The following is a 26,617-nucleotide window of genomic DNA, read 5'->3' as shown; positions in this document are numbered from 1 at the left end:
TTGTGTCAATAAACCGGTGACAGGATTCCACAGAAATACTCTTATTATATAGACCCCCGCATGTTAATTACAATGCCTCTCATGAGGTTGGCCAGGCGTCATTACTTATCAGTCAATAGTCTAGATTACTAGTCAATAGGATGAACCTATCAGACCAACTCAAAGCAAGGAGACTGACACCCAAGAATTCTCATAATTAACCTGATAATGAGGATGAAATGCATTCTTGTTAAGAGCTATTGAGAGTAGACTACACAGGCTTAACGGTTCATTCATGCACATGGTGGAGTCCTATACACAGTTCTTACATGGCAGAGTATGCAGCTTTTATGGCCATCTATATAAGGTGTATGAGGCTCTCCTGACCAGAGGTGGGGGTCGGACATGATGCACTGCCCAACCCCTTTGTTTTTGGAAAGATAAGCCGCAGTCAGAGCAGTCAGGCTGCAACTTAAACCTCCTCACCCCATAGAGAACACAGAAACGCTGTTAATTAATGGCATACCACCATGAGTTCATACAGTGAGGTATTGCATTTTTTTTATTCTAATTCTTGTATATTTGGTTTACATATCCCTTTAAGGGACAGAATACACAAACATTAGCACAAAAAAAGCCAAACATTACTGCAAAAAATATTAGAATTCTGGGAGTATGCCATCAATTGATGGCATACAACCAAGTCCTGATTAGTCTTCCGGTAACTAAAGCACCACAAGGTGCTTGTTTAAGCATAGTACCCGATCAAGCACTATGCTCAATAGATCATGCTCGCTCAACCATTCGTTATATTATTCATTTGCAACACAGAAAAAACATCCACTGTCCATGAATACAAATTAATATTATATCAACTATTATATGGAGTTGTGCTTTGCTGCCATGTAACCCATGTCCTGTCCATGGATCCATTGATCCACAATCTTACCTTTGTAGCAGAATGTGGCTGTTCCTTACCCAACTTTAAAGTGGTATTCCTATCTTTGCTTGTTACCCCCAATCCAGAGCACTCCATACATTGTTCTCAGGATGGGTTTGACCCCCAACGATCAGCTTGCTATCCTCTTGGGGCTAACAAGCTGAGATGGGAATACCCCTTTAAGCCTCCTATGCAGCGGTCTCTGTTTCAGTTAATGACTGTGTTTCAGCCTACATATGTAAGTGATGATCATTAGCATCTGTTTGGTATAATTGGTTAATCATACACCTGACTATAATCCTAAACTATTAACACTTCTATTTTTACAAAGTACTTAGCAGCATTGTCCCACACCTGTATAAAACATTAATACTGTGATGTATGTTTTTGAGTAAGAATATTAGAATTACCTGGTATTCTTTTAAGAAGTATATATGGCCTAGCCACAAAATAGGCCCAGGTACTACACCTGGATCTTTATCAATGACTAGGTAATGACCCCATGGGTATTTAAAGGGATTGTTCAGGGACATTTTATTTTATTTTTTTACATATAGCTGGGGGGAAAGTTAAAAATAAAAAGGTTAGTATACTCTATTTTTAATGGCCTCCAGTAATATGTAGACATAGTATACGTTTTGCACTCACTTTAAAGGGAATAAGTCATGAGAAAAATGACTTCTTGTTTAATAAATGTTTTTATGTTTAACAAATTTTTAAGAATTTTTGGTGACATTTTTTCAAATTTTCCATTTTCTTTCAATATAAAATAATCCTGATATCTTGCAATTTTCATTTTCACCACTGTGGCTAAAGCTAAGCTGAGACTTCCTGTTCTGTCTGAAGTGATAAGAGGAGGCTGCAGTAATGTGATCTGTACAGCATTGCAGCGAAATGTGACACCAGTAAATAGAGGAGACAATAGCAGCTCCCTGTGGAATGACCTCTTCAAAGGTCAAAGAGTACACTCAGTAATGTTTCACATTCATCTCAAGGGGAAAGAGTCTGTCTATTGTCGTCTATGTCCATGAGTCTTGCTGTAAAGTATGTCACTAAACGCTGTTAAGAAAAGTCTAGGCAATTTTACAGCCTCCATAACAATGTACAAAAAGTGAAATAAAAAAAATTACAGTCAGAAAATTGAAATAGATTAGAATAAAAGAACAATTTTTAGTATCTGACACTAATCAGTAAAAGGAAAGTTAGGGAACACATTTTCTTTTAACCCTATAGGAGCTTGTTATTTTTTTTTTTTTTTTTCATTACATGCTTTTCTTGTTAATTGTATTCTGATTAATATAGGATTTTTAGAGATGTGTATAAAAGTGTTGTAACATTCTGCCGTCTCACATATAAGAATGAAGCAAGACACTACACAGTATGACATCTGAATTACAAACACTGATAAACACACAGCGCTCTCATTTAGAACTGAGTTTTTCTATGGTCATTGTATTTAGCCTCTTTATAGCCGTGCAGTATAATGGAAATCTATAGACTGTGGTCACTATTGTTCTCGGCTGCCACTGGCACCAAGATAAAAAGAATTACTGTCTCATCCCCACAGCATCTTTTTATAGCTTTGCTTTCAAAGAGAGATCATTTATGCTTGTGCTCAGTCTCCCTGATTGTCATATGGAATTGATAGCAGATCCTTTCAGAACTGGGTTACTTAAATAGAAGTTTTTTTTTTTTTAAAGAAAATAGAAAAAAGAATACACTGTATTCACAAAAGGGTGTAAAATTTATAATTTATTTTTCGGCCCCTTTCTAGGCCGAATAGGAATTGAGTAATAACTCTTAAGGGTTATCTGGGCCGGTCCACAAGCCACAAGGATTATCCCTCAGTGTAAGACAGTACCTAGTAGAGTGGAGTGAGTCAGTCTCCTTTTCCGGTCAATAATAAAAAATAAGTAAGCTCCTTGGCTTTATCCTTTCATATGTCGCACTCGCTGACATATCTCCTCACAGGCGGTAGTCCTCTAAGAGTGTGATGTTGTTCCTACCACAGCTGCACTCAACTACTCAGAAAAATTCTAGTCATAACTACCTCTTCAGGAGAACTCATTAGAATAGCTCCGCCCATCTTCCGGATGTTTCTACTAACTAATGAAGTACTCTTAGGAGGCAGTTGGTGGGGCTGCTGGTTAACTCCCTGATGTGGTGTGTGTAAATAGTGGTGATGCCCCATCTCTAGCGTAACTCCTTTCTATGGTACAATAAAAATAGCTAACTAAGTAAAAATTACATAGGAGAGGTGCCAACCCCACCTGTAACCAGGTGTCCACAGGCTGCACCTGCTAAGCCACTCCTGGAGCCTGTCTGTACCCATTGATCTTGGCAGCGGTTCTCATGACCTGTCTAAGAACCTGTATAGAGAATGATTCACTGATGTTTCTGCAACCATAGGGAAATTTAAATTCCCGTACCGTGTACAATATTATCAGGCCAGTACATGGCTACAGTGATAATGATAATATAATAATAATATATTTGACTAATATTATATTTTACATTATATTATATAGTTAATAATTCTCTAAAATGTAATTAATTTAATGAAAATTAACAAACCTAATGAAGGTGATTAGAGATGAGCGAACCTTGAGCATGCTCGAGTCCATCCGAACCCGAACTTTCGGCATTTGATTAGCGGGGCTGCTGAAGTTGGATAAAGCCATAAGGCTATGTGGAAATCATGGATATAGTCATTGGCTGTATCCATGTTTTCCAGACAACCTTAGAGCTTTATCCAAGTTCAGCAGCCCCAGCTAATCAAATGCCGAACGTTCAGGTTCGGATGGACTCGAGCATGCTCCAGGTTCGCTCATCTCTAAAGGTGATATAGCTTACAACTCCTGTCCGGACGTCAGTGCAGAATATGAACCAATAGCAAATGCTACAGGTATACAATGACCTCAATACATGATGATTTCATTCACTTGTACTATAAAAATAACACAAAATCCTATTAGAATTTCCCAAGCATTGTTTTCTTTGATGAGGGCCTTTTAGATCTATATCTGACCATATCCATAAGATAGCTGTTGGCTGAACATTAATTCATCTATCTGCTATCTCTATTAATCCACCATTATACTTGTACACTCATGGGTAGAACAGGTTTAGGGGTGAAAACCACTGTCAGACAGCTCTAATGGCGCCTTATTTCCCCAAGAACAAAAGGCCAGAAGAAATTTACCATGCTCTCCCCTAACATATTCCAAACCAGATTACAGCTCAATGCTGGCTCCAGCAGAAGGTCACTTTGTGATCTGCCTATTAGCAAAGGAACCTATTTAATGGACTGCATGAAGTAGAGAACCCCTTTAAGTCTGCACTACCTATAAGGGTATGTCCACACTGAGCAAATACGGCGGAATCACGCCATGCTCAGTGTCCCGCTGTGAGTGAATGAGAGGGCATGCACTCCTCCGCTGCTGCCACTCTCCGCTCAAAGTGAGCGGAGAGCGGCAGCTGCGGAGGAGCGTGCGCTCTGCCATAGACGGGCTATGGGACACTGAGACAGGTGGGATTCCGCCTGTTTTACTCCGTGTGAACCGACCCTAATACCTCACCATATCTGAACTAAATGCATTTTATTTGCCTCCTGGACAGTGATGCCCTACAGCACAGTAGACCTTTTAGACTTTGTATTTGTCAAATTATACAGCCTTAGCCTAATCCCAGTTATCCTTAGGGTTCTTTCATTTTCACAATTTATCATACATACAGATATGAGTGTCAAGTGCAAGTCTATGCTTGTGTAATTACAATCATATGGGAAGTTCTTCTAAACAATATAATGTAGAGAAGAATGTCATGGTTAGTACTTAGAAAGACGGCACACAGTTACATGTGTTTTAGTAGAAGTTAAAGGGGCTGTCTGGAAAGCAGAAAATATCTTGGGGGAAAGTGAAACTGGCTCAGTTGCCCCTAGCAACCAATCAGATTCCACCTTTCATTTTCCAAAGAGTCTGTGAGGAATGAAAGGTGGAATCTGATTGGTTGCTAGGGGCAACTGGGCCAGTTTCACTTTGCACCATGTTTGATAAATCTCTACCTTTATGTCTTCTGAACCCCACTGCTTACATTCGCTCTTCCCATATCTTCCGAGATGAGAGGAGGCGATCCATATTCACAAATATCTGTTGGATGTCGTCGATGTTGCGGCACCATTGTGGAGGTGTGGGTGAACCCCTTTAAGGGAGTATTCTACTCTTTTTCCAGAAACAGTGTCACTCTTTTCCACAGACCATATCTGGTATTGCGTCTTTGTTAAATTGGACTGGGTTGCAGTTGGCAAGAGTGGTGCTTTTTCCGTATAAAAAAGTGGCAACACTTTAGGCGAGTAACACAAAGTTTCAAACAAGAAATTGTATCTGTAAAGTCTGAAGGTAATAGACTTCAGACTGCAAAAAAACTTTTTTTTTTTTTTTTTTAATTTCCTTTTAAGAGGTTGGTAGAAAATTGAGAAACTCTGAAGTATTAATTTTAGAACAATTTACAAGAAACCTTTTGGCCATTGAAGCAAAGTCTTCTCAGAAATTACTGTGCGGCAAATTGACTGAAGCAATGAATATCATCTAGGCTGGAAACTTCAGTTCTTTAAAAAGCCATACCTTAGCCTGAGGAATTGCATTGTATGAAATTACATGGATGTCTTATGTAAGAATTATGTAGTGAGATTTAACCCAGAAGTACATCTTATGTAGGTCACCATTATTAATATACCTGCCGAAAAGAACTGGGACAAGCTGCTGGGGGCAATAAAACATTTATCATGGTGTTCATGTTGTGTGAGGAGCATTAAAGTCATTGGTAGGAATGACGTTACCCCTACCTAGCATGTCATGACTTCAGGCACTCAATCATTACATCATTTTATTACCCTATATAAGAACATAGAACATAACACCTATTCAATACTACACAATAATCACATTATAAGGCCATGGTTCTTTCATCTGGAGCATGAAAAGGTTAGCTTCAACTCTGCTAAGCCATATAGGTGATAAAAACTCCCAGGATGAGTTGTAATTTCTGAAGGGAATCCAAAAATGCTGACTGAAATTGATTTTTTGGCTTAGGCTCTGTTCACACTATGGAATCGGCGTGGACTCGGTGCTGAATCCTGCCTTCTATACAGTTTAATGGGAGGGCTCAGACGCCTCCGCTCTTCGCGCCTCTCCACTCAAAGAATTGCCATGTCCACATAGGGAGGTTCTGCACGGAATCTCGGCACCGATTCAGGAGGAAATATAGCAAGTGAAATGAAGAATTCCTTTTAGTTAGTATAAGACATGGCCATGTAATACATGAAAGGCTGGAGTCCACAAGAGCAGGAGCCTTCCGCTTTTATTATAGAGAGGATTCCGCATGGAGGACACCCTTCTAGGATGTCTGGATATATGGACAACGGTTATCCTGATGAGACAACTGGCCCGATAATTTGTTTTTTTGTCTGTACTTAAGCCACATGCAGCGTGAAACCTACAGTGTACAGAGGCATAGAGGTGCGGCCAATTTTTGCTTTTTTTCTGTTGTATGTCCTAGTAGAGCACATGTAAACGGGTTGCTTTTATGAGATAAATCCTTTAAATATAGGAATTGTTTCAGTTTACACTAAATATATACAGTATCTTTGCACACTATACTGTATGACACTCACATGATAGTGAGTAAGAACAGCGATCAGTGTGTTCTGTTGTTACAATAGCTGAGGTTATTGTGGGTGTGGGAGCTATACAGCATGTAGTAGACTCATAAAGCTATTTAATGATGACTGTGATATAACGCGGCAGCTACAAATTGTAACCATTATATAAGCTGTTCATTACATATCAGAACCTCTTCTCTATATGAGACATAATTACAATGACCCAGAAACTATTTAAATGATACTAGTAGAGCATCTGGGTGTGGATGACTTTTGCATATTTACTGCTCTTCTGAACGGCCTGCTTTGTTTCTATTCTTAGTGAATTAAAGGACAATTCTGGGAAGGGCAATTTTTTGTAAAAATGGTGAGGAGGCGGAAAGAAATAACATGCTCTTACCTCCTCGACCCTAGCACTGATGCTGCATACAGCTGCTCCTGGCTACTTCCTGTTAAAGAGGGGGCTTGGGATGTGACGTTCCAAACTCTCTCAGCCAGTCAGTGGCCATAGTAGGGTCCCACATTGGCCACTGACTACCTGAGCAGGCCTAGAACGTCACATCCCAAGCCCCCTCTTTGACCAGGAAGGGACCAGGGGCAGTATATGGGCATCAGCGATCTATCGATCACCTATCTATCTAACATCTCTCATCTATCTATCTCTATCCTTCTTTCTTTCTTTTCCTTTCTTTCTTTCTTTCTTTCTTTCTTTCTTTCTTTCTTTCTTTCTTTCTTTCTTTCTTTCTATCCATCATCTACCTATCTAACCATCTCTTATCTATCTATCTGTCTATCTATCTCTATATCTCTTTATTAATAACTAAAGCTAGACAGACCTTTACTGTATGCAAGCAGTAGTGCTGTGGTCCGGCCTGTGTGTGAGGTTATCTAACAATTGATGTACCAGGACAAGATGAGTTATTTATTAAATGACAATTTTATGCAAAGGTTTAAAGGTGTTAATGGCATGGATTATGGTTCATAAAATTCTGGGCAGTAACGTATAAATCAGGCAAAAAAACATACAACATGCCAATCCCATATATCTTAGCAATCCCACTTTCTATAATTACTTTTATAGCTAAAAGCATGGATAGCAGACACGGGGAGTAGTACCTTCATCTTTTGAGGTTCCGATTTCAGGTCATTTACTTCAAACATCAAGCTCATAACATAATTTTCTTCACAGCGGACAATATACTCAGATCACAGGAGAATAGACTGAATTCCTCAAAGTTAAGTTGTATATGCAAGAAATGTAATATGGCTTTAATTGAACACATCTGCAAATGGTGTTCTCTCTGACTTATTTATGATGTACACCAGATGTCTGTCTTAACATTTGGTAGAGGACCAGGATGCTGTTGCCATGATGATCACATGATATATTTTAGCATCATGCTTTGTCAGAAACATGGAAAATTTTTGGATAATTCATTCAGTTTTTAACACCCAGCTATACTACAAGTATTTTACAGCAATATAAAAAAATTATTTGCGGCCCCCCCATTTTTTGTATGGAATTATGGTGTTTTTTATGTTGTATCTTGAATAACAAAAAAATAAACAGAACTTTTATTTATAAATATTAATAAAAATAAACAGAATTTCACTTTCTTCTATGTTAATTACTATGGGTGTCATTGTCACGTTGTTAAAGATGTCATGATTAGATTTGTATATATTGTGAAGCCATTACAATATGACAATATGACCTTCTAAACACATAGAGATGTTTACATTCCTTAAAGCATATGTAAGTAAACACTAGTGCTATGCAAGTAACTCTTTTCCTACCACAGCCAATGAAGTACTAACACGAGCCTAAGTAGATGAAAACACGCCTCCAGAATATAGAAACTGGCTGCCATCTTTGAATAAACAAGACTTACTTCATATGAGGTGTCAGTGTAATTCTTCTTAAAACTTTTAACTGCTAATTCGGAACAGACAGTCAATATGACAGCACTTTTGCATCCACATCAACATAACTAGCCCCCGTAGAGTACAGGCCCTATTACATGGAGCGTTTATCTGACAAAATAGACAGATATCTTCCCATGTAATAGAGACAGCGATCAGCCAATGAGCTTGTAAGCACTCGCTTGTCAGCTGATCACAGTCTTTCTACATGTCAAAAAATCATTGTCCATATATCTTCATATAATAGGTGATGCCGGGACGTGACTGATTAATGCCGCAGTAGCCCTGGTTGCACAACCATCAAGCCATACAACTCAAGCATGCTCGAGTCTGATTGTTCAGCATTTAAATACCTATTGGCTGAAGAAGTTGGATGCAACCCTAGGGCTGCATCCAACTGTAGACTCTAGCAAGCGCTCATCTCTACATAAGAACAGAGAAAACAGGTTAATTCAGTATCCAGGACACTACTACTACTATTACAACTAATGCTGCTACTAGCATACCTCCAAACAGTCAGTGTCCAACTAGCACTTCTGTAAAGTGCACACATATTACTGCTATTTACATATTACTTACTAGGTCAAATAAGAACTGGTACATAAATGCATCTGTTGTGCTTACATTGGCCCTTCTGACTCGAAGGGAATGGTTTGTGGTGGCTTTAAGACAGACCTTACCTAGATATGGTTGTATATTGGTGATGGAGCACATCCCTCAAGCCCTTAAAAACAAATAAGCTGCCAATCAATTTTCAGTTAATAAAAGGTATTGCCACAAGTGTATTTCAGAGCTGAATACATGTAATTATAAATGTATATAATTGAACACAATGTCCTCTAATCTGCTTCCTAAGGATGGATTCCCCTCTAACCCTTGTCTTGGCCCTGAGCAGAAATAACCAGTAGATGGCAATCATTACGGGAATGGTAGATTTAGCTGTGGAAACCACTCTTTCTTACATATGGTAGATTCCCACCCATATACCTCATTGAAACAACAGCTAAGACACCAGGAAATGACTGCTATGTTATGCTATGTTATTGTATTCTCAAACACCAAAGAAATGCAACGTCATGGCCACTTGGGTCTGTCTGAAGCCATATGGACATACATTTGTTTGACCTTCTTGGATCCACAAAGGTTTTGGCAGAACATCTCCTGGACACATGAGATTTGGATGAGTGGTGCTGATGGTTGTGATTTTTTTGGACTGATAACTTTACGACCAGAAAGACAATTGCATGCTGAGATAAGGAAAGTAATAGTTTAAAATAACTCAATGGGTTCCAAGATTAATAGGGTGTGAGGTAAGAGACATCAAATGACAACATTAGCTCTGGCAGAAAATAATTCTTCCATTAGAGCTTTTGTTATGACCACATACAGTGGTGTACATGCCAAACTGGGCTATGGTGTCAATGACTGATTCATATCAGATTTAGAAAATGGTTAAAACTATTCCAGAAATCAGTATATACTGTACATGTTTTGGCTGTAGCAGTCACTGGCCACATCACCACTGTGGCGAGTTAGCAGCATGGGTTGTCTTGTGCCATACATGTTACCATGACCACCGTGGGAGAAACTGGATCCAGTCCTGGGAAGAAACTGGGAGAAATTTCCCAGGACTGGATGCAGCTTTTCCCAGCACCCGGGTGTTGGTAGGAGTGGCACAGAGCAGCCGTCAGTTAAATGAAAGCAGGATGATGACTGGATTTCAGAGATATCAAAGTGCTTCATTATTACTGTAAATTTACTCATCTCTAGTCATGGGCCATACATACTGACCACTGTCTCCTGCAGTCAGCTGGGGTTGGCATGTGCCATACTTACTGACATGACTATTATGGTATGCAATGAGCTGGGGTGGTCATTGACCATATATACTCACGTGACCGCTGTGAGGTCTTAAGTCCGCTGGGGTGATCATTTTCCATTTATACTAAGATGGTGACTGTGGCCTGCAATCATTTGGGGTGGTCACAGGCCAAACATACTAATGTGACCACTATGGGCAACAAGTGGTGTGAGAGGTCATGTATCATACATACTGACACTACTAATGTGACCAGTGATCGGCCATACCAGTCATGTGTTAGTACCACATATTACTTAAGCAAGGTAAGACTAGATCAATAGATGATCACTGGACTGGAGACACTGGAGCAGCATGGGAGTAACTACCTTTTTTTTCTTATCTTGTCACTTATGCAATTACCATTTTTCTTCTTTTATAAATCTTAGAAAATCTATCTGAAGTGAAATTCTAAGCATATTTTCACAATTACGCAGACATTTTAATAATTCGCTGTGATGTTATGCTGAACAAAGCATTTTGCTTTAGCGAGACTAAAGTGAAAGAATTCTTGTCCCTGCTATGTTATATGACCCTAGTAGGTCCATTTTCTTAATTATAAACATTCGCCCAAAGTTTCATTTGAAGGAAAATGCTATGAAATACAAAGAATTATGTATTCCCAATCACGTAACACATGTTAGATGATGGCATGTAGTTTACTTGCAAATAGCACCAAGATGTCGCATTACACTGCCATCTAAATAGAAGGGTACCCCGCAAGTGACGGCTGCCAGGACTGCCATTAAAAGCTATTTGCTGTGAATTCTTACTGTAGCTCGCATTAAGTAACTTTAAACCGCTAATCATCCAAATGCCAAAATGGCTATCAACGTCCTGGCATCGTGTTAAAAGACTGGGGCTGGAAGACGTCCATCACATATAATAATGAATTCAGAACTGTTTTGGCAACCGGACTAGAAATGGAGAGAGAACATATTATGATTTCAATAGACGTCCTGTTATATATATATATATTTTATTTGAAAACCTTCGGGGCACATGCTGGCCTGCAAACAATGGCTGGCAAATACCAAATCGCCAAAAACAGATCTTGTCTAACAAGTGCTGGTTTGTTTGCAGATATAGTTTTATCTGGATTTAGTAGGTGCAGGGGACGGACCTTGTTGGAGTATTTCATAAGTAAATTTATAGTCTATTTACCACTAACTGGAAACCATAGGGAAGACATTTACTGCCCAGTGATTGATGATGGGACAATTACAGAATTTGTAGCTGAATTACTGTCAACTCCGGGCTGCGGCTTTTCAGATTTTGTCATTATAACTCATGTAGGACTGTAAATGATCAGGTTAAATTTATGTTTCATATCCCCACAGAAATAAAATATTATTGTTGATGGTTTAATATTTCTAACAAGATGACAAACCTCTCCTTTTCAAATAGAAATTATATAGTTGTAATGGCTGATACACACAGCAAGGATGTGTTAACGGACTCTGTTTGTAAGGCTAAAAAAGCTAGTTTATCCAATTTAGCCTATCATTCTAAAATGTTGATTCAGAGCAAGTTAAAAAAGAAATCCAAATATAAAACATTCTGATTCCAATAATATAAATAACATATACCTGTACAATATGTACAATACAGTCTAATAGTCTGTACCAAGTCCATAAACGTATTAGCTGGTTCAGCCTTGATCTCACCAAATACACATGGACGGACCCAAGTTTCAGGGACAGGGTCTGCTGGGAAGCTTCAATCAGCTCACCCTAGAGTTGGACCCCAATGATCTGATATTAACCCTTAGGCGACCATGGACGTACCCGTACGTCCAGGGCCGCCTCACCGCGTTCAGAGCGGGGCTGCGCGGCAGCCGCACTCTGAACCGCCGCGGTCCCGGGTGCCGCTCGTAGCCCGGGACCCAGGTATTAGCTGGCACGGTCCGATCGCCGTGCCCGCTAATACAGTAATCGGATGCAGCTGTCAAAGTTGACAGCTGCATCCGATTACCGAATGCAGCTGGTGCCTGGTGTCTAGTGTGGAGGATCGCTCCTCCGGGACAACGATCCACACATCTTACCCCTTTCCAGGGTCAGCGCCGTAATGGAGCTGATCCCGGCTCGGCACTTGATTGCTTCCGGCTGCAGCAGCCGAAAGCAATCAATGTGCCTATCTCATGGATCTGTGCTGCAAATCTATGCAGCACAGATCTCAATGAGAGATCAATGCACCTATACTAGAAGTCCCCCAGTGTTGTTATTAATAAAAAGCCCCCTCCCCTAATAAAAGTCAGAATCACCCCCCTTTTCCCAGGTTATAAATAAAAGTAAATAAATAAATAAACAAACATGTTTGCTATCGCCGCATGCGTAATCACTTGAACTATTAATTAATCACATTCCTGATCTCGCACGGTAAATGGCGTAAGCGCCAAAAAATCCCAAAGTGCAAAATTGCGCATTTTTGGTCGCATCAAATCCAGAAAAATTGTAATAAAAAGTGATCAAAAAGTAGTATATGCACAATCAAGGTACCAATAGAAAGTAAACATCATGGCGCAAAAAATTACACCTTACACAGCCCCATAGACCAAAGGATAAAAGCGCTATAGGCCTGGGGATGGAGCGATTTTTAGGAACATATATTTGTTAACAATGGTTTGGATTTTTTACAGGCCATCAGATATAAGAAAAGTTATACATGTTACATATCGTTGTAATCGTAACGACTTGAGGAACATATATAACAAGTCAGTGTTACCCCAAGGCGAACGGCGTAAAAACGAAAACCCCCAAAATAAAAGAAATGAGGTTTTTTTTTCCAATTTCACCACACTTTGAATTTTTTTCTGGTCTCGCAGTGTCCTTTATGCAAAAAGTCAGCCTGTCATTGCAAAGTACAATTAGTGACGCAAAAAATTTAGGGCTGATGTGGGTTTCTAGGTGAAAAAATGCAACTGCTATGGCCTTTTAAGCACAAGGAGGGAAAAACGAAAATGCAAAAATTTAAATTGGCCCGGTCCTCTAAGGGTTAAAAGAGGTTGTCTGACCAGGACCCCTTTTTGCACCATGCTTGGGGAGGGGGTAAGTAAAAAAAAAATATAATAACCACGCTTCCCTCTCTGGCTCCTGCGTTATCACCCATACACTTCCGCTCCTGGCCCCCTTGTGCTGATGGCTTTTGGGTTTAAGGACTTGAAGGAGCAGGCCCGCTAAGCCATTCAGCCAATGAATGGCTGAGCGGGCCTGATCGGTCATATCCCTGAACCCAAAAAAGTCTGGACAACGGGGACCAGACTGGCAAGAGCAAGGGAGGTAAGTATATGTTATTTTTTTTTAACCCCCCCCCCCCTCCCCGAGCATGACTTACATTAAAGGACAACTCCGGCGAAAAAATTTTTTGGCTTATTTAACACACATTACAAAGTTATATAACTTTGTAATGTGGTTAAATACCCGGTCTGGCCCCCTTCCCCCACTTTCCGACCCCCGACCCACCACCCCGGAAGTTAAAGAATATATACATTACCTATTACGGTCGTCACGGTCCTCTTCTCTGGTGTCGAGTGACGTCAGAGCTGGGGGGCGGTCCGGGTCTTCTTCCTCTTCGGCGTCTTCATTGAGAGTGAATGGGAGAGAAAAGGCTGCTGGTGCACATGCGCACCAGCAGCCTTTTCATTGGCTGGAGCGCATCACATGGCTTCCAGCTTGCTCAGCCCTGATTGGCTGAGCTTGCTGGAAGCCATGTGATGCGCTCCAGCCAATGAAAAGGCTGCCGGTGCGCAAGCGCGCTGGCAGCCTTTTCTCTCTCATGGACCCGGAAGAAGGAGACACGGACGCAGGTGACGGTGAGGCGGACGGCGGGCGAATGGAGTGGCGATCGTCACCGGAGGGATGGTGAGTATGGTGTCTGTGTGTGTCTGTGTTTTTTTTTTTGGGGGGGGTCCCGCCGGAGTTGTCCTTTAAAGGAGAAATCCAGTGATTTATAAAATCCTGCAGCCGCCAGAGGGATAGATTAATTACAAGTAGGAACCTACCTCTTCCAGTGACGACTCGGAGGAAAAGGCCTGTCCCGGCTGATGGACTGGCCGCTCAGCCAATCAATGACTGGAGCGGCGTCCGGCCCCAGTCACTGACTGGCTGAGTGGCCAGTCCATTTGCTGGGTCGTGACGTGTCAGCGCCGGAGATCCAGGTGCCCGGTGGGGATCCCGAGGCCGGTCCCGCTGCTCACCGTGGGCATGGGGAGAGGTTAGTTAGTACTGGTAATCAATTTCCCTCTGCCCCTGTCGGCTGCAGGACTTTATAAGTCGCCAGACTTCTCCTTTAAGATGACTGCTGTAGTAAGATGTCTCCTGGTGCCCACCTGACCAAAGATGTTCTATCATGCCTCCTGCCACCCACCTGGCCAAATCTGTATTATTATGTAACCAGATTTGTGCTATCATGACTCCCTCTGCCCATCAGACCAGATGAGTATCATCTTGTCTCCTGCCTCCCACCTGGTCAATTTGATCATGCCCTCCATCCATCTGACTTGTTGTATCATATCTCCCGAGACATGTGATGTGGGTGTAAGTGAATGTTTCGGAGCAGGAACAAAGCATGATATATGTCTATAAATAACAGCTGTAAGAATAGCAGATTCCATTATATTTGTTTTTATGGATGTTCTCTATTAAGTGAAATCAGGAAGTAAAACCCAATGCAAATTATTTTATCATTAAGTTATATTGAAGAAACAACACAGGGTATATTATGCATTTAGGAAGGAAGTTTAATATGTCTATTTAATGAATTGAAAAAATGAATGACGTTCTGAAGGTAAAACTAAATTTGAAGTCTTTATAGTATATTATTATAAGATTGATATCATTCTCGAGAAATGACAGCATGAGCTGTGAACAATAGAACATTATGACACAAGCAGCATGGACCTTGTTTTGGCACACCCATAGCTTATTTAGTTTACAATGGATGTCTTTACAATTCAGATTTACACCAAGTTTATAAAGATTTCTGCAAGTGTCTTTATAGGGGAGTACAGTAATAAAAAGTTAAAGATGTTGTCTTCTAATAGATGGGTTTAAGGCGACTCTGTACCCACAATTTCCTCCCCCCAACCACTTGTACTGTCGGATAGCTGCTATTAATCCAAGATCAGTCCTGGGGTCCGTTCTTCAGATGATACAGTTATTGTCCTAAGAAACATCTTTTAAACTTGCAGCCCTGTGCCCAACGGGCCTGGCCTAGAGAGTCTGTGCCCTAGGATAGCAACACCACTCCATCCCTCCTCCCCGCTCTCTTCACCATTTGGAATGCCCCAGGTAGGATTTCTCCTATTCTTCACCTGTTTGAACACTGCACATGTGTCTTAATAATTTAGCAGATGTGCAGTGTTCAGACAAGTGATGAATAGGAGAAATTCTGCCGGGGGCAATCCTAATGGTGAAGAGGGTGGGGAGGAGGGACGGAGAGGCAGTGCAGGTCTAGGACACACACACTCTAGGCCACGCCAATTTGACACAGGGCTGCAAGTTTAAAAGTTGTTTCTTATCATAATAACTGCATCACCTGCCGAACGGACCCCAGGACTGGTCTTGGATTAAAAGCAGCTATCTGAAGGTACAAGTGGTTTGGAGGGGCAGATTGTGGGTACAGAGCAGTGAGTTTGGCGTTATAGGTAACAGCTCATATTTAAAGACTACATTGAAAGCTAAAATAAATGTCCCACTAGTCAGGACGGTCAGCTAGTCAAGAGGGTGAGTCAGCCAAAGAAGAGAGTGCAGCCATTGGATGAGGTTCACAGTACACGGACCATCTTGCAAACGGTAACCTTTTCGCTTCATTACTTGCATCTAATAAGGCTCTTGAATTGGACTGGACAATGCGGCACATCAAGTAATCTTAAGGTATCAAGGTGTCTCCACATCTCCACAGTGCCGATTACCCTCACTGTTACATGGACTGCTACAATGCTGGTACAACCAAGCTACATTGCCATTATGTGTAAATACACATACTGTAAATAAAACCACTTTTTGCCTGAGTTTTCAGCATCCCTGTATTAGATTTATAATTGATAATTTTCTATATAAAAACCATTACATTTATGTACCTATCAGAACAGAGAACTACATCTTCTGTTCCCCGCACAACCCCCTTAAAGTACATGTCATTACTAATGTCACCAAAGCAGAAGAGCAAAGTTTCAACTGTACATATCAGTATTATATTAATATATTATTGTTATCACGTTAAACTCATGGGATTCATTATAAGGCTGTTGCCCCTTCACTAAAGTGCCATGTGTAATAATGACCATACACACGTCACTGTGTTCCTTGTAATAGGGCCCTTAGGCTAAGTGAATGAAAGGAGATAGCAATTTATAAAATCCAGCAGCCGGAAGGGGCAGGGGAAGAATTTTATAACAAGTACTAACTAACCTCTCCTCGTGCCCGCAGTTAGCGGTGGGACTGGCCTCGGGACACAACTCGGCTGATGGACTGGCCGCTCAGCCAGTCAGTGACTGGGGTGGGACACTGCTCCTGTTACTGATTGGCGGATTTCCTTCCGGCGGAGGTCCCAAAGCCGGTCCCGATATTCAGCGCGGGCACGGGGAGAGTAAGTGTGTACTTAGTTAGTAATCAATTTCCCCCCCTGCCGGCTGCCAGATTTAATAAATTGTCGGATTTCTCCTTTAGGGTATGTTCACACTTACCGGATCCGCAGCTGATTTTCTGCTGCAGGTCCGCAGCAGATTTCATTTAAGTAACTGAACACAGCTTAAAATCTGCACCATCAAATCTGCTGCGGATCCTGTAGGTGTGAACGCACCCTCAAGATAATATAATATAGTGGCGCATGAACATTTCATATACAGTTTGTAAGTAAATACAGTATTACATCCAGTATTATTGGTATATTTTTAACTTGAAGCATAAGCATCTAGAGGAGAACACTGTACCTTACAATGGCACCATATGGAAGCACATGGAGAGCCTAGATCTCCAGTACAGACTCATAGGGATTCTGTATACTGCTGGCCTTGCAACAGACTACATAAGTAAAGGCTACGTATAACTGTTTCAAACATGTTCTATATCTTATTATTACCATGTGTAACCTTTATTTACCCATATAATTTTCAGGATAAATTGGGTAATCCTTTGAATAATATTGCAGATCCACTTTTAATAAATCAAGGCAATTTATTACATTGGCGGAACAGAGCCAAACCAAGCCAACACAGCCGTCAATGACATAAGGCTCATTTTAGCTGAATAAATTGGGACTGAAAATCCTAATACTGTATTTTATGGATTTAAGATGTTGCTTCTATAGAAAATCAAATAGATATACAGTATTTTACCTGCTTTTTAGCTTCATATATAGTCAGAAAAGGCCATGCTATTGGCCCTACATGATCCTACCCCTTCCATGGACACAATGTGGTTTATATAATGGAATCTTTGGTTAAAGAAAAAAGGAAAAACTCACTTTGGCACAATGAGTGAAGTAAAGGCTGACATGTAAATGAACCGTCATACATATTACTCAAGTCAAAGTTCATGCACATATATTGCGGCCAGTTTATCAATTTCAGTGAAGTTTTACTGGCATCTATACTGCGGTTTTGCAGCCAATGTTCAGGAAAGCTAAACCTTGTATAGCGCATTCCATACGGTCTTACATCCTATATTTGTCTTCGGCCCAGAATATATTTTTACGTCTTTATGCAAACCAGCTTTACTCAGCTGGTTCCTATTATTCTATATACTAGAAGTTGCTCATGTCCTGAATTATTTCTTTTATATGTTGCAAGAACAAAGAAAGCAGAACAAGCAAACTAGAAGCCAGATAGTTTCCAACCTAGGATCTTGTCGCTGATGTGATCGTTCTTATCACATTTTCTTCATTTATAACAAATATGGAGACATTTAGGGAAAATTAGTGTAGAAGTGATACTACCAGAAAAGATGGTATACTTCATAGGCAGGATTCATGCATGGAGAATTTACAACAGATTTAGGAAAATTCAAGGTTAATTCAATTGTAACAGTGTTCAACAAAGAACAATACAGGCGAATAAGGCAATTGAAGAAGCTGTTCACTTTAATAAAACCCTTGAAAAACAACCACTTGTCTTTTCCATATTTGCAGTGCCCCCGCAGGAAGAACACAGCATAGCACACACTTTGTCTAGCAAACAAATTGTATTCTGTAAATCTCTGTGACTCCATTGTAAACGAACCAGTATACAACAAAAAAATAAGTCCCTGTATGAAAGATGCCACATACAGTTCAGAAACCATATAAAGTGATGCTCTGCATATACAGAAGTACATAGTCTAAGGCTCCTGAAAGAGTGGAAATATTTTCTCCTAAAGGAAATATTAGGCAAAACTTAAAATATACCGCTTTTGCATAAGCCAATATAATTTTGTAACAAAGGTTATAGGGACTATGCTGGCAATATGTAATAGAAAAACATAGCTGCCGTCTGCTGTGAAGCACTGAGAATGGTCCATCATACAGGTAGGAATAACATGGCGGTGCCCTGGCACTGCACAAGGTTAGGGATCTGACAATTTTTATTTTGTCTACATGTATCAGAGGCTTTGTTTAGGGTGTCCATTTAAATCATGAGTAGGGAACCACCGGCCCGCGGGCCACATCCAGCCCCTGAGATCTTTTGATGTGGCCTACGAATGTGTGAGCTGCGCACATTGCCTTCCTGTGTCTGACTGATGCTGCACACAGTAGAATGTTTCATCTTTCTATAGTAACACATTATAAAATCTTTCACATTGGTCGCTATAGAAGCATACAAGATAAAACCACATAATCCAGTAGGGAAGATTTATCCAAACTAGAGCCAAGGAAAAGTGAAAATTCCTACCTGGTTCAGTGCAGTTCTTGCGATGTCTGTGTTCACCTTGAATTTCAGTGAAATTTTCATCATCCGTCCAAAGAAGTCCTCGTCCATTACTATTGGCAATGACATCTAATACATTTCTCTGGTTTCTATGTAAAGAGTTGATTTCTTCAATACCTATGACACAAACATAAAATAGACTTAACCATGGAGGTTATGAAGATAACTTATTATATACGGTCTCCCCTCTTCACCCTTATTGAGCAAAATCTTAATTCTCAAGTTGAACAGCCATGCCAAGAACATACTATGAACAGATCAGATCATTGGCCTTATTATAGCAGCACTTCAATACATTTGGCCTAGCCAAAGTGGCTGCCAGCTGAACGCTCATTCACCCTACAGCTTTTCATTCCAATACCGTTATAATCATGAACAGTAAGTAAGCTTAGCCAGACTTGCATGTATTCTCCATAAGGATGAGAATAGTGGCTTCTTTCCCCCAACATTCGCCATCTAGGAAGAACTTGGACAACCCAATACATTTTCCAGTTCTAACCCCCTTTTAAAGGGGTTGTCTGACCAGGACTCTTTATAAGAACTAAGCCCCAGGAGGGGTTGAGTAAAGAAATATCACACACCTGGTAAAATCAGGATTCCGCTACAGCCACTTAATGGCTTTAGTCATGTCCCCAAACCTGTAAACGGCTGTACAAGAGGAACTGAAGCAACGTAGCATGGGCGGCAGCATGGGAGCCAGGGAGGTATATGTATTAGGAGAGCAGGGTAACACTAACTTGTTTAGTTTTTTTAAGTTGATCATAATGCTCCACTCATATTAGGATATCCTAAACTAACAGGAAGGGTACAGGGGGACACATCAGGGAACAGACGAAGTCTTCAGATAAGGATCCATCTAAAGTTCCCTGCTTTTTAATGTGTCATTCTAGAAATATCACAATTTGGGATATTTTTACAGCTCATTATCTTTTATTTTTGCGTTGGACCGTCTTAGGTATGGTGGCAGAAGGTTGGCAAAACCAGAGACCTTAGGCTGAAACTCCCTGCTAGTATTTAGAAGATAATTTCCCTATAAATACAAAGGTCTCCTTGGCGAGACAATGTAGACTAAACATCTAAATCACAGGTCTGCAAAGAACAATTGGGAAGAAACATAGGAAACTTGTGGAAAGAATTCTAATGCCCAAAAGATGAAGCTTGATGTGTTTCATAAACCACCAGGTCATTCATCGTCAACTGCGACAAAATATGGCTTCAGATTTGATTTTTATGGTATTAAAAGTTGAAGAGACGTGTGCAATGTCCATCATTAGAGATGAGCGAACCGGGTTCGGGTTTGAGTCTATCCGAACCCGAACGTTTGGTATTTGATTGGCCAAGGCTGCAGAACTTGGATAAAGCTCTAAGGTTGTCTGGAAAACATGGATACAGCCAATGACTATATCCATGATTTCCACATAGCCTTAGGGCTTTATCCAACTTCAGCAGCCACCGCTAATCAAATGCCGAAAGTTTGGGTTCGGATGGACACGAGCATGCTCCAGGTTCGCTCATCTCTATTCATCATATGATGAATTTAACAAAATTTGGGATTAGTACCATAATGACTATTCCTACTGTGCGGCTAACTCTAACATCAAACAGGCCTGGCGAGCTGTCCATGAAAATCTTACAGATCATTCTACCTTGCAGCATCTATGAGTCATGTTTGAACAGGACAAGTAGCATTCGTGCCTTAGGCTCCTCTTTCCCCGACGCTGGCCAGAGTCTGTAGCTTTGAAACAATTTTATACAAACAAAGGAGTTGCGTGGAAACAAAATGCATATTTATAATTTGTATTCATTCTGGATAGAACTTGCTCAGTATATTTATTCTCCACATACATATTTATAAAGGGCGATGTATTTCAGTTATGTTTAAAGTGGTTTCCACATTATTCTTAAATATTCATAGCGAGGGGTCCAAGGACCCTTATTGTTCTGTTATTGAGGGAGGGAAATCTGACAGTGTGTCTAAACAAGAGCCACGCAGTGACGGCCTTCCTCCCTCTGACAATTCTTTCATTTATATTCTTTCATGTTGCTTACGTAGCATATTCCATTGCTAGTACACAGATTAAAATCTGCCCCAGTGGGGCTCAAAATGTTACGGACAATTCTGAAGCAATACTGAGAAATACTTCCTCCAAATAGCAATGTAGAATATAACTTCTGTACCATTAAGTGAACTGGACATCTTCTATATTCATATACAGTGACAGTAATAGTGGTGTGCAGGTATGCTGGGATGTATACATGACTGTATAGAATATCCAGTGATTAGTACCTGCCAAAGGTGGTCCAAAGAGGGACAATCAGTGAACTGATGACAGGGTCACAGTCGCTGATGGCTAGCTCATCTGTTTTCTGATTCCACAGAAGAGCTACTATAGAACAAATTGCTGAAACAGTTAATATTGGCTATGATAGAAAGTTGATGTATGGTGATGAACTGTATAGCCACAGATAGCATTGCTTATGGATACCCCTAATGACTACCAAATGGTTATACAATGGGTATGTGAGCATTACAACTGGACCATGGAGTAATGAAGGCTGGCCTGGTCTGATGAATCTAATTTTCAATTACATCATGTTAACATTTGGTGAAAGTTCTGCAAGGCTCTAGGGCAAGCTTTCGGAGGAAACTTGGGTACACATGTTTATGGGAATATTTTAGTGCCACATGCCACCTATCTAAACATTGTTGCACTCCAAGTACACCCCTTCCAGGAAACAGGGTTCCCTAATGGAAGTGGCCTCTTTTAGCAGAATAAAGCTGCCTGCCACACTGAAAAAAATGTTCAAGGTGTTGACTTTGCCACCAAATTTCCAAAATTTTAATCAAGCGTTGAGTTGTGCTTAGAAAACAAATCAATGGAGACCCGCATTTTGCAATTAACAGGACTTAAAGTGCACGGGTCCTATTAGACGAAGCGATTTTTAAAGATTACATCGTTCTGTGTAATATGGAGAATGATTTCAGGTTAACGATTAACAATCTGGTTTGTGATCGTTTATCATTAACCTGAAATCATTCACCATATTACACAGAACAATAGTCGTTAATTACGATCATTACAACAATCATTACTATGATCGTTTACTCCATCTGATCCCAGCAAAAGAAGGAACAACGTGCAATTACACTGAACAATTAGTGACCAAATGCGGAATTACAGCAAACAAATGTGGAATTACAGAGAATGATTAGTGAGCGATTAGCGAAAGATTAACAATGATTTTAGGGTCAGATCTAAAGCAACGATCAACGACACATGGATGATTTTTCAATCTTTGTCTGCAATTACACAGGACAATTATAGTTTAAATTCGAAAGATATAAGGATTTTCTGCACGATAATCGTCCCTTGTAATAGGGCCGTATCTCTCATGAGGGCTGCTGCCCAATCAGCAGTAAACACCACACTCTTTGAGCAGAAGTTCAGATCTCTGTTGGTATAAATGCGCATGAAAGCATAATGCGCAATCCCCATTCTAATATAATCAGGCCAAGGATCCCCAACTTCACTGCCGAACTGGCAGCGGATGCTTTAAAGGATCTGCTCCTAACATCTTCGTTCCACATATCGTAGAGCTTATGCAGTCCATGCCCCAATGGTTCAGAACAGTTTTTAAAGGGACTTACAAAATATTAGGTAGGTGCCTTTAATGTTATGGTGGATCACTGTAGAGCTAATACATTGTGTCACCATCCCATATAAAATATGTGTTATCAATGCAAAAAATGTCAAGACAGGGTTCTGGAAATTTAGATAAAAAATTTTTGGGGTGGTGGTGGGTGATTTTAGAAACCTCCCATTAATTGGCTAACTTTACATCTACCTAGCACTGTAGGAAAGCTGATCTCACTGTAACGTCCAGTGAAATAAACTATAGCTACAAAAAAAAAACATCTTTTTTTTTATTATTTGCCTTCACATTTTGGACCTTTAACCCCTTCAAGACAGAGTCCTTTGATGCACAAAAGTTCGGGTCAGATTAATGCAATGTTCCTCCCCGCCTTCTAAGAGCCATAGCGCTTTTATTTTTCCACCTACAGGGCTGGCAGGGGTGTAATTTTTTGGGCCATGATCTCTAGTTTTTATTAATATCATATTGGTTTAGCAGAAATTTTTTTATTGCTTTTTATAACTTTTTTAGTGAAAAATAATTTAATAAAATCAGCAATCCTGGTGCGTTTTTTTCCCTTACTTATGCCGTTTTTTTAACACTTTTAAAAACTTGCTTATTACACTTTTTTTTTTACACTTTTATTCACAGTAAAATATGTAATGATTAGATTGCATATACTGATCTATGCTATGCTGTAGAGCAGACTCTACACATAGATCACTGATCCGACAGGACGGAGGTAAGGAGCACATGCGATCGGGACTCCCGCAGCACGGCTTGATGCTTGATCTGTCACTGAGCACCTTAAACGCTGTGATCACGGCGCTAAAGGGGTTAATAAGAGTCAGCTGCGGGATCGCAGGAACATATATATACATTCCTACTGCACGGGGTATTGCAGTAGAAATGTATATATACATGTTACTGACGGGAAGGGGTTAAGCAAGAAAGTGTTGTTTTTCTAATAAGACCTCAGATAGCACTAACTATTCTTGCTTCGGCAGTAATTATGTTACACATAGAATTCCCAAACCAAGGGGATAGGCCTGGCTTCCAGGACAAAAAATGATAATTGTGACCTTAAACTGGAAAGCAAGTTGTAGAGCAATGTTCCATTCACAACTCCGCCGTCTTCTGGGAAGATGTTTCATAAAGTCACTAATGTCATTTGAAAGATACTCAGACTGGAGTGAAATGAATATTAATCTCTGCCTGGGCCATTGCTATGCGGATAGGCTTTTCAATCATGAAATATGTTCTACTATTTATAATGAATAATCATGATGAAAAGCAATCCGAAAGAGCATCATCAGGAATGAATATTAGCCTAAGTGGAGAAACCTTATTTTGTCACAATAACTGTATTAGTTTAACATTACAAGTACATATGCATCCTGGGATAAAGCTTAATCCAGTCTTCTCTAATAATGAAAAAGTCCTCAGTATGTACCCAATATACCGCTGCACTATTTGTTACACGCTTGATTCTCCAAAAAATGTATAGAACAGTTTAATAATTGAAGTTCAGGGGCGAACGTTGTGTAAGGCTCTGTTCACAGGGAGTAAAACTGTCCGAATCCTCCACCACGGAATCCCGCCAGCCTCCGTATCATACTGGCAAACTATGGGAGGCTCGCGCGCCTCCTCTTTTGGTGTAGAAGAATGGACATGTCAATTCTTCCGCGCAGAGAGAGGAGGCACGCAAGGCTTCCATAGACGGCCATTCTGACACGGAGGCTAGCAGGATTCCGCGGCGGAGAATTTTTACTCTGCTTTTACTCAGTTTTACGCCGTGTGAACAGAGCCTTATCCATTGCTGGAAATAGTTTCCTTGTTTATTTATTTATTTAAATTACAGATGAGCAAATAGTGAAATATTCGATAATTAAGATGCACCTAGGTGCATCTAACACTAGTGATGAGCAAACATCCCAATGTTCGGTTTGGATCTCGAACACGAACAAAAAGAAAAATGTTTGTGATCGGTTTGTGTTTGCACGAACAAATTACGAACGTAAAATAGAAGCGTACGTTTCGGTGTAGCGGTACACACTTGCGTACCTATCAATAGTAGCAAGATAACAGGTATTATACCGCAATCACAGTATACAGCCGCATACCGGATATATGATTGTTTTTTACAATAATAAAATGAAAGAGCGTTTCAACTCCTTTACAGGATGCAGACTGCACAAATCAGTAGTAGCAAGATAACAGGTGTTATCCCGCAATCACAGAGTACAGTACAGTAGATGTCTGAACACACTGCCTGTCTCACAACAGCTTCTAAATATCTGGTTTTTATACTTTTAGCCCTAACAAGGGCTTTACAGGGTCCCTTCCTACCTAACTTCAACTAAAAGCTTTCTCTCCCTGGTGTACAGTCTATCCCTCTCTAGCTCCAACCAACAAGTGACACAAATCTGAAATCCACTATTCTAAGGCTACGTTCACACGTAGCAAAACTAGTGGACAATTCCGCCGCGGAATTCCGCTAGTTTTGCTACGTGTGAACGTAGCCTTATACTCAGGAGGTGACATATTTAGCCAGCCACAGTTAGAAGTTTTTTCCTGCCAATTCCTAGTGCCTGTCCCTTCCCCCTGCATGTTTATTGGCTGGAAAAAGCACCAGGGGGGCTGGGAGGACAAATCGAATTTTTACTGCATTACCGTTCTAATATTTGAACACAATCGAAAAGCATGAATAGCGTACTAGCTAAATAGCTATATTTAGCTCTGGTAAAATGAAAGTTGAGCTGTGATTGGTTGCTGTGGGCAGTTTGCACTAGTCTAAATTTTACACCATTTCATAAATCTCCCCCCCCCCCCCGAGGAGTGCCTCAAAAACATGAATACAGCCTATGGCAGCCTGTGTAGGTTCAGAATTAGAGATCAGCGAACCTCAAGTACTCTGGGTTTCATCTAAACCTGAGCGTGTGCCATTTTATTACCCATGGCTAAAGGAACATGCATAGAGTCGTAAGCCATAGACTGTATTCATGTTTTTCAGAACTACTCAGGGCTGCATCCAACGTCTTCAGCCACCAGCAATCAAATCCCAAACGTTCAGATTTGTTTATCGTGTTTGAGATAGCTAATTAACATACATTAGTTATATAACTTTGTAACGTGTGTTACTTAAGGAAAAAACATAAAACGCTGTCCTTTAAGACAGTTGGTTAGCCTTAAACTCTTCCACTTGTGTAAGCTCTGACAGAGTCATATCTTTTGATTCATGCAACTTTAGGCCATGGTCACACTACGTAAGAAACCTTTCCGGCCGCAGCGTTCTAATGCGGGCGCATCAGCGCGCGCCCGCATCAGAACCCTCATAGCAAACAATGAAGCAAGTGGCCGGAGCCACTCGCTTCATTGTGTGCACTGACATGGGTTTCTACGGCCGCAATTCACTGAATTGCGTCCGCAGAAACTGACATGTCAGTGCTTTGCGGCGTAGCGGGGAATCCCGTCCGGAGCGTATACCATGTGTATATTTGCTCCGGCCAGGATCCCATAGAAAAACATGCGGTGTGTTTACCCGTATAAAGTCCAGCTGTTGTTGCTGATGGCTGTACTTTTACGTTGTGTGAACATAGCCTTATACTGTTTAAGTAAGATTTCATAAAGTAAGAGTATCCTACTCTAGCTTAATGTTCAGTTTCAGAGTAGAGTTTCACTTTAACATACAAGCTATGTATGTAGAAATGCTTGTCTATGTGC

At 40.6% G+C, this 26,617-nt stretch overlaps 1 protein-coding gene across 1 annotated transcript in view; it reads right to left on the bottom strand.

Moving 5' to 3' along the window:
• Nucleotides 1–26,617, bottom strand: part of SLC24A3 (solute carrier family 24 member 3) — a 271,916-nt gene that overhangs the window by 179,974 nt on the left and 65,325 nt on the right. The window contains exon 2 of the mRNA XM_069954804.1: nucleotides 19,226–19,378. Coding sequence (XP_069810905.1) covers nucleotides 19,226–19,378 — 153 coding nt within the window. The remainder of the gene's footprint in view (nucleotides 1–19,225; nucleotides 19,379–26,617) is intronic.

The sequence above is a fragment of the Dendropsophus ebraccatus genome, chromosome 15 (assembly GCF_027789765.1).
Source record: "Dendropsophus ebraccatus isolate aDenEbr1 chromosome 15, aDenEbr1.pat, whole genome shotgun sequence".
In the NCBI taxonomy this organism is placed as follows: Eukaryota; Metazoa; Chordata; class Amphibia; order Anura; family Hylidae; genus Dendropsophus; species Dendropsophus ebraccatus.
Note: the sequence above shows the minus strand (reverse complement) of the source record. Positions and strands in the feature narration are given on the sequence as shown.